The sequence below is a fragment of the Benincasa hispida genome, chromosome 2, assembly GCF_027475165.1.
Source record: "Benincasa hispida cultivar pf3 chromosome 2, pf3_genome.v1.1, whole genome shotgun sequence".
Lineage (NCBI taxonomy): Eukaryota > Viridiplantae > Streptophyta > Magnoliopsida > Cucurbitales > Cucurbitaceae > Benincasa > Benincasa hispida.
In genome coordinates, this window is record NC_143479.1 from 3457976 (window position 1) to 3470137 (window position 12162).

The window sequence follows — 12162 nt, forward strand, 5'->3', positions numbered from 1 at the left end:
TTGCACTGTGTTACTCACCCAGTTATGTCCTTTAAATCATAAACAAACACATTCTGTTGTGTTATTTTCAGCTTACCTGGCGTCTTTCTCTCTCTCTCTCTCTCTCTCTCTCTCTCTCTTTGTGCTTTGACAAAGAAAAGCAGATGTTACTGTTCTGTACAAATAAAGCTTGGCCATTAGTGAATGTCTTCTACAATATAAACCAGAATTCAATGGGACAAATGCTACCAAATTACAGCCACAGCTTTACCTGTAATGGAAGCACGATAAAGATGAAGAGGTAATTACAATCTTATGAGTCATCGACTGTACACGAACGGTATTCATTTTATAGAGATATTGGGGGGAGGTTCAGGAGGTTACTAGTGAGTTTGACTTTGTTTAACTTAAGGTGTGAGAGTTTGAATTCATATCGTAGGATGAATTTAAGACTTATAAAATTAGTGCATGACTTGAAAGGTAGATTCTAAATTTATTAAGTTTGGACACACAGAAATGTCTTTGCAGGGCAATGAGCTTCCTTTGATTGATGACGAAGGGAGTGATAGCAGAAGAAAGGGCCAATAATATTTTACTAAATGGAAAAATGAATTATAGAAACAATACTAGTAAGTGCGATTTGAATAGAAGCATTATGAAGAAATGCATTCTACAATTCCAATTTGAAGGATAAAACTAGCCATTCAACTATTGGTACTTCTTCCAAACTTGTTATATAGAAAGTTAATCTATAGTGTCTTCAGCAGTCAGGAATTCAGCTGAAGCAATCATATTTAATGACTATATATTAGACGATGTTGGATATAGGTTTGAAAACATTGAAAAATATATACTCATAGGACTGCCTAGATCAAGGGTATTATGAGACTTCAACATTACTTACGATGCTTGACGAGGCGATTCCAGATCAACTTCCTGGTCCTCCTTCAATGAACGACTGTGGAGATGCCGCGTAAAACTGGTAGTTGTGTCCAAGAAATAAAGAATACATAACATAATACAGCAACAAGCAAACATAGGAATTGGCCCAAAAATCCAGAGAAAGAGAGGGAATGAGAAGTAGAATGCCCGCAATCCAACGGACCAGAAGTGGCTACCTCGATTCAAGTTTCTGGCAACATACTGAATAGACTCTTTTTGATCTCTCCATGTAGGAACAGTGGCCAAGAAACTTACATGAGCATAATATCTTATTGACTGCACATTGCATAGAAAAGCAATAAGGAAGCACAGCAAGATTGAGAAGTACTTGATTGAAGTACAAAGGGCAGACTTGTTGCCATAAATTAGATGCAATTTTGCATTACTCATGTCTGATGAGCTGCTCACGAAAACACCAATTAACGAACTGAGAGTTATTGCTGTTGTTGCTAAAAGTGTAGATGCCATTATGTTGTTTCGTATTGTCTGAACGGTTAAAACACCATTCTTCAATGGATCCTGAAAATCAAACATCGCATCATATTCAAGCCTCAAGCATACAGAACCAAAACCTTGAACTGAAGAAAATAAACTGTCGTTATCCAACATACAAATATGTATTAGTTATATAAAAACAACATTGCAAACAGTAGCTGCAAAGATAAGTGATCCATTTAATGGTGAGCATCAAATTGGGTGATCTACTTTAAAGGAGTCATGGACCCTCTGTCAAATAGTACAATTGCTGCACAAATAGAGGTACATCTAAACATCTGGATTGTTGTTGTAGAACTGAACTTAGAAGGAGGCTAAGAATTGCATTGAAGAACTTTTCAGTTTTCACATGAACTTGTTTTACTAAAGAAAGTATCCACGCTTGGAGATGATTTTCCAATGATATCATCTGTATTTCATAAAGTTATGACCTTATGAAGCTTGTTTGCTTGAAAGTACCCATAGTTTCATCTTTTATGTGTATATTGCTACAAGGGTAACAAAAAAGAACCAGAGAATGAAAGTAAAAGAAAATTAAACTATGCAAAATAGATTATAAAAAGAATATGGAACAACAAGAAATAAATTGTGAAATATAGAAGCTCCACTACATCTCAACGAATTGTATATTCTATATTTCAATAAAAAGAAGCTTAGCGGGATGTATTTCTCTAATTACACCACTTGTGTAATTTAACCAAAAAGAGAGCCATAAACAGCTACCTCAAAGAAAAAAATAAAATAAGACCTCCATTAACATAAAAGGATAAAGGTGGTATACTCTCTTCCATACTACTCTGCACGTCACAAAAGGAGATAAAAACATTCTTCGTCTTAGCTTATAAATTGAACATATGACCAAAGAAATTGCATAGATCGTCAAAAAATCCAAATCAAGTCACTTTTCTCACTTCACTGGAGCACTCTGCATACTGAATACTGGAAACCTGAGTTTTTCTAAATGGCCAGGTTGACCTGATTGGAACTTGTATCATTAAAGTTAGTGGCAGTTCACAGGGAGATCCTCTATGATAATTAAACCAGTAAACCATCATGAGGGAGAAACATATTTAAACCTCTATGCAAGATATCCTTCAACTTGTGTTGCTGTCTAATTAAAAATCTAATTTGCCTGGGTCTTCACCACGATGGATTTGAATTGTCAAAATGAGCATAGCTCAATTGACATAATATTTGTACTATCAACCTCGAGGTCAGAGGTTTGATTCTCCCACAACAATGGATTTGAGTTCAAATTAAGCGATGAAAAAACGAGGTTGAAGTTCATGTTCTATACATTTTGGGAGTTAGGGGGATCTCGAGACTATTTGGATAAGGATAATAGACACTCATGGCTTCAACACAGCTTTATGTCATTTCCAATTTAATATAAGTCACATGGAGGAACGGTCCTAGCTAAAGCAAGCATGCTAAAGAATTGAAAACAATGTAGCATAATTTTGGAAAACTCTGCTGATGGCGACATAAAAGGACAATTATCTTCATGTTTTAAAAAGCTATCTATCATGGGATAAAGACTGGTCAAAACTGGAGTTCGTTTAAAGTTCCAAGCTGACTCAACTTAACAGCTAACGAGATGTTGAACTCAAATAACGAAGAAGACTGTGTTGAAACAATACTGCTACAAAGAGGACATTCATCTGTCTTTATCTCAAATACAATTCCATCACTAACTATAACAGTGACCACATGAGCATGAAAAGAACCACTGGGAAATTATAGTCATTCAAGTGATAAGTTTTCCATTTGCTAACCGTCCAAGGAATTCTAAGTACATGCTCAGTACCAATGTCCCACCACAAACAGAATCAAATCATTAACCAGCAGATTATATACAGTTTACCCATCACAATTCAATTGACAAAGCACCTAATTCTCGCATAATTGTCTAATTAGATAAAGATAATAATGTTCATAAACCCACAATTGCCAATAACAATTCCCACCCTCCAAAGAAATTTTTGAAACTCAGGGAACTTACAGTCATCATGCAAAACACCCATTGGCGGCGGGACTCGGCGTTCAGGCCAATGACCGTCCGTCTGGGATTCCGATATATGGTAAGAACAAACCATAAGTGATAGATGGCCAACAAACAGAGACCTAAAGGCACCAGCAGGAAGTCAATGGCAGCCTCCTCCATTGAAGCTCAACACTCAACTTTCTCTTCTCGTTTTTGATACTCGCTATCTCAAAATCATGGAAGCTAAAGGCCCGAATAGAATAGACTGAGATTGAAGCAAAGCCCAGGCAAAGCAAAGCCTTGCTGGAAAAGCCAGTCGAATAGTTCCTATCGAGAGGCTTCAATTCACAGACAACGGAATCAGATCCAGCTCGCTCGAACAAGAATCGCCTATTTTAAATTGGAAAGAAAGGTGTGCAAAACGATTTAGTTTTAAAACCGTGATGATGAAATTGATCCTGTCGACTCATTTATCCAGTAACGAAATGACTAAAGATATCCTCTCCTAAGCTATCAACAACTGATGGAGATATTTCATATTTGCACACAGCAAGTATCAACGTTGATTCTCACACCATTTTTAAGAAGTAAAGAAGTTGATACTGTTTTTATGGCGAAACCCTACTGTTGATCTTCTTCAACGATTACAATGAAGGAGAAGAAACGGAGAGGGACTCCACAAGGAAAATTTCACAGAATCATCAGAAACTCCCAAACTTTTCAAACAATGATCTCTTTCCTAAAAACTTTAGGAATACTTTAAGCGAGCATTTAGACATTACTAAGTTATCCAAAATAGATAGAAAATACTAAGCGATTGTTTAGATATTTATTATATGATCGTTTGGTTAACTATTATGCGATCATTTAGTTTTTGTTCTATGATCGTTGAGATATCTATTATGCGATTGTTTAAATATTTGTTATGCGATCGTTTAGGTTTTGTTAAACGATCATTTAGATTTTGTTATGCTATCATTTAGAGAATACTAAATGATTTTAGCTAACTGTTTCGCGATCGTTTAGATATCTATTGCGATCGTATGGCTAACTATTACGCGATCGTTTATTTTTTGTTATACGATTGTTGAGATATCTATTATGCGATCGTATAGTTTTTGTTAAACGATCGTTTAGGTTTTGTTATGCAATCATTTAGAGAATACTAAGCGATCGTTTAGTTAACTGTTACGCAATCGTTTAGTTTTTGTTAAACGATCGTTTAAGTTTTGTTATATGATCGTTTAGTTTTTGTTAAACAATCGTTTAGGTTTTGTTATGCGATCGTTTAGATTTTGTATGCGATCATTTAGATAAATTTGTGCTAAATTTGTAGAATACAATTGGTGTTGTACATTTAACTAAGCGATTGTTTAGATAAATTTGTGCTAAAATTACATATTGTACGATATAATTGATGTTGTACAAACTATAATTGGCGCTAAAATTATATATTGTACAGTATAATTGGTGTTAAAATTACATATTGTATAGTATAAATTTGTACAGTATAATCGATGCTAAAATTACATATTGTATAGTATAATTGGTGTTGTACAGAAAAAATTACATATTGTTTAGTCTAAATGGGCCAGTGCCAAGTTTATCAACGTTCTACATGTTTTCTCGTTATGTCCTCTCTAACCACATCGTGTACACTTGTGTATTTGTCGTGGCTCCTCTCTAATTGAAGGTATCCTGACGATTTGACGTCAACCTACACTTACTACTTTTTGCGATGGTAGAATTGATTCAAAATCTCCAACATCTCCAACCCATTCTTGACTGTGTCCGATTGGGAAGTTTGGTTCGGCGTTGCTATTAACAACATCTCCAACCCATCCATCGACCTACACCTATGTTGTTATATCTATCGATACACATTACTATTAACAACATACCTTTGTATTTCTCACGCAAATGGGTCCTATCAACAATGATTACTGGGCGGATGCAGTTTAGAAAACCCTGATAAACGGACCAAGTGCCATGAAGACGTACTTAAAGTATTGTCCATCCTCTACTTTAACCTCAAATATGGTACCTAAATTTTCAAGCTTAAGTGCCTCGTTGTATGCCCTAACAATAACATATGATCCTTCTGGCGACCCTCATGCATACACCAATCCGTACTCTCTAGCGCGATAAGCCCGTCCGTAAGTAATTTCACTCCATATTCTTGTCGGACGTCCTCAATTATAGGACCCAACTCTCTAGCATACACCAATCGGTTCAGCCAACTTGTTCGTATTTGGACTTTATTAGGTGTTCAATAACCCAACTTTTTGCTTGTCGATGATTACCAGTTCTCATTTCAAGAGAACATGTATGTTTGTTGGGATATTTTGTCACTTTGAAAGAATCACTTTCTTTCATTTTTTTACACGGACTCTCCACTTGCATTCCTCCACCAAACACCAGACAATTAGCAAGCTCTTCGTTGACTTTTTTACACAATAGTCAAAGTTCTTTCTTATTGCAGGCATCGATAATTTAGCTAATAAGTCATATTTCGAAAAGAAAATTTGACCGACCTTTATATCCTCGTCATTCAAACAGTCATGAGGTATTGTGACGAGATTGTCATATAATGGACCCTCTGATGGTCCGGGTATATCAACAAATGGTTCGGTTGGAACGGTGGAATACATTATAACCGAAGGCATCACAATCGGTGGAACGGGAGCAAGTGGGGTTGGAACATGGATTTTAGGTGTTGGAGAAGTTTATAGACCTGAAGATTGTCCATATGCATATTCAGTATTGAATTGTAAAGTACATCTGGGTTCACTGTTCCGACCAAACCAAGCTTTACTTCGGTCATCTCTCAAGTTACATGGCTCAATATGATCATCAAGTGAAGACATGGTATGAATTGGATTGGGTTGATAGGTTGGATTACAATGCTGATATACTCCATGACCGTCACAAGATATAACTGATATAAATAATGACATCCGGGATGCCTCATTGCCTTCTAAAAAGAAGTTAAGATCTTCATTGTCAACTATGTCAATTGGAAGAGCCTAAACCAACAGATTATAGCAACATTTGATGTGTATATCAAACATATCTGGATCGATATTCAGTCATTGGTGCATCATGCTCACTAATTCACTGATTATTATATCATTTCTGACTTTCAGACATTTCACATGACCACCAACATAATTTCTTCCGGACTCATCCCAATCCCCAATAAATCGTACAAAGATGCGAAGTAGCGTCATTGATCTACAATTATATAAACAACTCATTGATAAGTGAACGATCGTGTATAAATTACTATGCGATCGTGTATAAATTACTACACAATAGTGTATAAATTACTACACGATTGTGTAGTAAATGATTGCATAGTAATGTTTAAATGATCGCATAGTAATGTATAAACAATCGTATTGTATAAATTAGTACGCAATCGTTTATAAATCACTATACAATCGTGTATAAATTACTACACGATCGTTTATAATTTACTATACGATCGTGTATAATTTACTACACGATCGTTTATAATTTACTATACGATCGTATTGTAATTTATGAACGATTGTGTAGAAATTTATACACGATCGCATAATAAACGATTGCATTGTGATGTATTGACGATTGTGTATATATTACTAAATGATTGTTTATAATTTACTAAACGATCGTGTATAAATTACTACACGATCGTTTATAATTTACTATATATGATCGTGTATAATTTACTACACGATCGTTTATAATTTACTATACGATCGTATAGTAAATTATAAACGATTGTGTAGTAATTTAATGCTAAACGACACTTATTATGAAAGCAATATGGGAGAAGAAATCGTACATTGAATGAAAGGCTGAAGAAATCGTTGAAGGAAGAAGAAATGTGGACTAAATCCGATGATGAAAGCTACGAGAGAATCCAAAGATGTTGGGCTGAAACTCTGAGAGTAAGCTATGAGAGAAGTTCGCGCGAAGTTCGACGACAGAAAGTGAATAATGAGAGTGACGTTCCATTCTTTTCAGAATATTAGTTGGAAATAAATATTTTGGTGGAATGTTGGTGGTATATTAAATGCACATTGAATGAATGGTTGAAGAAATCGTAGAAAAAAAGAAGAAATGTGGTGCGATCTGAAGGCTTTTTAAAAATTGAGGCTTTTTAAAAATTGAGGGTAATTTTGAAATTTCGCATGGGAAAAGGTCGGTGGTAGAAAAGTTTTTAGGAAGAGATCATTGGTAGAAAAGTTTTTGAGTTTTGGGTCATTTTATGAAATTTTCCCTCCCACAATTGGTTCAACAATGACTGATCTTTAGCGGCCATATTGGATAATCAACCATGAAATTCTCGAAGAAAGCTAGTATTATTTTGTAAAAATTATCTTTTCTTTTTTTTTTTTTTTAGAAAAATTGGTTTAAATCATATTTTGCCAAACGAAAGTTCGAAGTATCGTTGTCAATATAAATATTGAGTTTTCAGTTTTATAGAAATATTGATAGAAATATCGATAGTGATGGGAATTTCGAAAATATGAAAATTGTTATAATTAGTTAATAAACTATAATTGACTACTTTTAATCACAATTTCTATAAAGTAAGACAATATTTAAATATCTATTGTAAATGTTTGTGTAAGTATTTATGAGAGTGTAGAAATTTAAAAAGATAAAGAAAAATAATTACGAAATAATATAAAATTTAGGAATATTTTAAGGTGAAATGATGTGAAAATTATGAAAGTTTTGGATAGTTAAAGAAGAAAATCACATCAATTCAATTTTGAGGTGAAATGATATGAACATTTAATGAAAAAGTTTGAATGAAGTGAAAATTTAATGAAAGGACCTTGGGATTCGTGGCGCAAGCGCGTCTGACTCCAGATCAAAAGGTTGCCTGTTCGATTCACGTCGAGGTTCAATTTCCATGTAATTAAATGCTAGTGGAATTACCTTACCGCCGAGATCTGAGGTTCGATTCCCCCACCCCACATTTTAATTACAATACCTCTTAAAAAAATAATGAAAGGAGTTTTTGCCCTGGAAAATTGACAAATGACCTTTTTGGAGTTTTATTTTGTATTTTTGACATATTTTTGAATAACAAGTTTGTTTGACCCTCTTGATGATGAAAATGAGTAAACATGGTAAATTTTGGTTGTACAATTACTCTTATGCCCCTTATTGAACTCTCACTCTTAATTTCAATAACCAACCTACCAAATTAATTCACCAAAAATTCTCCACCACAAACATTTATTCACAAAAAATTAATTCATCCAAAATTAGTTGACAAAAAATTCTTCATATTCCAATACAAAAAATTATCCACCAAAATTGATTTTCATGTTAGAATCACTTGCTTGTATTTATGCTTGTTTGGTTGATTTTTTCTTATATATATATATATATATAGTTATATAGTTATATATATATATATATAGTTATATATAGTTATAAAAAAACATTAAAAAAAATAGGAATTTTTTTAAGATTCCCGGTCGGGCTTCACCGGGTATTCACCGGGTACAACAGATGAGTTAAACTTACCTGGTCAGGTTTCACCTGGTACAAAATAGTTTAAGATACTCAGTCGGGCTTTAACGAGGATGAAGGAAATTGATTGAAATCACCCGACCGGGCTTCACCGGGTCTTCATCGGGTATGAAAGAAATTGATTGAACATATTTTGCATGAGACCGACCGGGAATTGACACCTACTTGCCTGGACCCGGTTGGGAATTAGTGTACTTTGAACATATTTTATATGGCCCGATCGGAAATTGGTGCATACTTGCATGGGCCCGACCGGGAATTAGTGTACTTTGAACATATTTTGCATGAGCCCGCTCGGGAACTGACGCCTGCTTGCATGGGTCCGAGCAAGAATTAGTGTACTTTGAACATATTTTGCATGAGCCTAGTCGGGAATTAGTGTCTACTTGTATGAGCCCAACCGAAAATTAGTGTACTTTAAACCGATTTTGCATGCGCCTATCCGAAAATTGGTGCATACTTGCATGGGCCCGGCCAGGAATTAGTGTAATTTGAACATACTGGTTTTTGGTTCGGTCTCGTGGCGGTTGAAGACCGGGCCAAAAAATAGTATATAACGTTCCTAGTTGCCACCCCGGTCGGGCACCATAACCGGTCAGCCTCGTATGAAACCCAATCAGTTAGAGACCAATTTCCAAGGGAAAAAAAAGTCTGATTTTTAAGAAAAAATTAACTTTTAGGCTCTAAATTGTTCAGAAAATGTCAGAAAAATAATAATTTTTTTTTTTGCAAAATTTTAGGGGTCAAAAAAATAATATTTTTAAAAAGAATCTACAACAAACTCCAAATATTTTTACCCCAACTTTTCAAATCAAAGATTTTACCAGTTGCTTACATGATCAGCAGCCAAAGGTACAAAATTATTCTTAGTTTTATTTTTTCACTTCCTTTTCTTCTCAATTTTTCTTCGTCCATATGCGTCGCCCAATCTCCATGTTTCTTTTCTTCATTTGTCGGTGACCATCAAAACATTGTAGAGAGGTCGTTGGCCATCAGAATGTCAGATGCAATGGAGTGAGAGAGCGATAGGAAACTGTGAGTGAGAGAGAGAAAACCAAATAAGAAAGAGTGAAAGCGAGACTGCGAGAATGAGGGGAGTGAGAGAAAGACGAGAGTAAGAGAGAGAAGATCAAGAGAAAGAGGAGGTCAAAAGAGTTAGGAGAGCAAAATCGTGAGACACAAAAGAGTGAGAGTGAAAGGGCAATCTGCATGCACTAGGTTCTATTTTGATAATTCCATGTGAATATGATGCAAGTAAAAGGTCAAAACCCCCTCAATTTTAAAAGGTAGGACATATTTCATTTTCCTCCTCAATTTTAGGTCATCTATCCATTGGACCTCAGTGTGTTTCCTTAAATCCTGTAAATGGAAGATTAAGGGGCCATTTGGCTCGCAGGTTTGGAATCTTAAACTTAGGAATGTTAAGCCTAGAGGATTAGACTGAGAGGTTTAGGTAGACTGGGTTTAAGAAAACTGTGTTTGGAGCAGGTTTTGGAAGTCTAGGTTTAAGAAGTCTATGTTTGGAGTGCAAACTTAAGTAGCATGGGAATGAATTGAGATTTATAAATATTTAGTGTATGAAATATTTTCTTATATTTAATCACTGGTTAAATTTTAAATTAGTTTAAATTTGTCATCTTAATTATTTTAATAAAGTTAAGTTTAAAATAAACTAAAAAATTTAGAAGAATATTTTCTTAAAAAAAAATTCAAATTAAGATTTTGACTAAAATTATAATTTTATTTAATCTATTGTTTTAATAATTTTATATTTTAATCTTACTAGATTTTGAAATAAAATTTCATAGACTTTCGACACTTTAACTAATTTGAAAATGATCAACTATTTTTTACCATAATACACTAACTTAAAATTGAAATAACCTAGTATTTTAATATTAAATTCAATTATTAAAAAACTATACCTTTTTTCTTATCAAATTACATTTGAGAAATAAAAAATCATAAATTTTGAGTTTTAGTTTTTACTTGGTCACTAAGTTGTTTTAAACATTTTAAATCTTTACATTTAGAAAATGATTCTAAGTCTTCGAGCTAGTTAAATTGACCAACAAAAAAAAATTAAAATGTTATTAAAATAAATTAGAGTTGGCCAGTGGCGATCGTCGAGGTGGCAACTGAAGTTCGTTGTGGCGGTTGTAGGAGGTTGCGGCCGGAGTTGGTCGGTGGCGGTCGCCAGAGTTAGCAGGCAGCATTTGCCAAAGGTGGTTGCCGGAGTTAGCCCTTGGCGGTCGCTGGAAAGACTTAGATGTAACTATAGGGGCAAAACAATAAATTGGCCCATCTATACTTACGATCGATCTGTGAAGGGTTATCGCACTATTGATTGGTTGATATGGACACAGAAATATATCTATAGTGAGGAGAGTGCAACTGTCAGTCTTTAGTGGAGTGCCCGACAGTTAACGGATAGTGGATCCCGTGACTAAAGAGTTTAGTCAGTTATTCACGTACCATTGGAGCTTCAAGCTACAGGTCCATAAGGTCCCCTTGGTAGCTCAAAGGATTCAAGTTAAGAACCAGTTCTTTGAGTTAGTTTGAAGTGTTCAAATTAACATGAAGAAATTTAATTATATATGATACAATTTGTGTGATGTATGAGATACATCAAGTGGAGGATTATAATTTACATTAAGTACCATAAAATAGAAAAAAGAACTATGGTTTGTATGTTTCATAAGATGAAATATTAAAACTATAGATTATAAATATAATATGGTAAGTTGGTTATCATATTTATTTATAATAATATTAATTATTTGATAATTATCTTTTTTTTCTCTAATAACCAATTGAGTGGGAGGTTATTTGTGGTTTTATGGTAACTGTGAGATAAAAGGAAAACCGTTTTCCTAAAATAAGAAGTTACTTCATTTGGAAATTCACTCACGGACAAGGCTATTAAGTGAAAATGTTTCACTAAGTGATAGCTCATAGAGATTAAACGATCGTGGAGATTGACTATATAATAGTTCATTCAGCTGATCGTAGCTAAACGATCGTGTGGCTTTGTCTATACAATAGGCTTCCATTTACTACACGATCGAGCACATTGTCTATACGATAGACTGTGTCATCTCCCACTTGCTCGATCATCTACACGATTGTTGTCCTCTAGTCTCTTCCTCAAGCCAAGTTCATACAGAGCTTACAACTCCTGAATTCTCACACCGAGAATACCAAGGTAACCATTGTGGTGG

General features: G+C 34.5%; 1 protein-coding gene across 3 annotated transcripts; it reads right to left on the reverse strand.

Annotated features, from left to right (window-relative positions):
• Positions 1 to 661: 661 nt before the first annotated feature.
• On the reverse strand, positions 662 to 4145 carry LOC120071678 (uncharacterized). 3 transcript variants are annotated; one of them, XM_039024052.2, is made up of 2 exons: positions 3419 to 4145; positions 662 to 1440 (listed from the first exon to the last, which is right to left on the reverse strand). In XM_039024052.2, the coding sequence occupies exons 1-2, from the start codon at positions 3578 to 3580 to the stop codon at positions 880 to 882; spliced, it is 723 nt and encodes a 240-aa protein (XP_038879980.1). In that variant the 5' UTR covers positions 3581 to 4145; the 3' UTR covers positions 662 to 879. The 3 variants fall into 3 exon arrangements, with proteins under 3 accessions (XP_038879980.1, XP_038879981.2, XP_038879982.1); XM_039024053.2 differs by lacking the exon at positions 3419 to 4145 and adding an exon at positions 2328 to 2470; XM_039024054.2 differs by lacking the exon at positions 3419 to 4145 and adding an exon at positions 2198 to 2337.
• Positions 4146 to 12162: the final 8017 nt, after the last annotated feature.

What these genes read in the sequence shown, in the direction of transcription:
- LOC120071678 (XM_039024052.2), bottom strand. Translation starts at nt 3,580, where the DNA reads ATGGAGGAGGCTGCCATTGACTTCCTGCTGGTGCCTTTAGGTCTCTGT. An exon ending in GGGTGTTTTGCATGATGACT is followed by an intron (nt 1,441 to 3,418) that starts GTAAGTTCCCTG and finishes TTTGATTTTCAG; the next exon opens with GATCCATTGAAGAATGGTGT.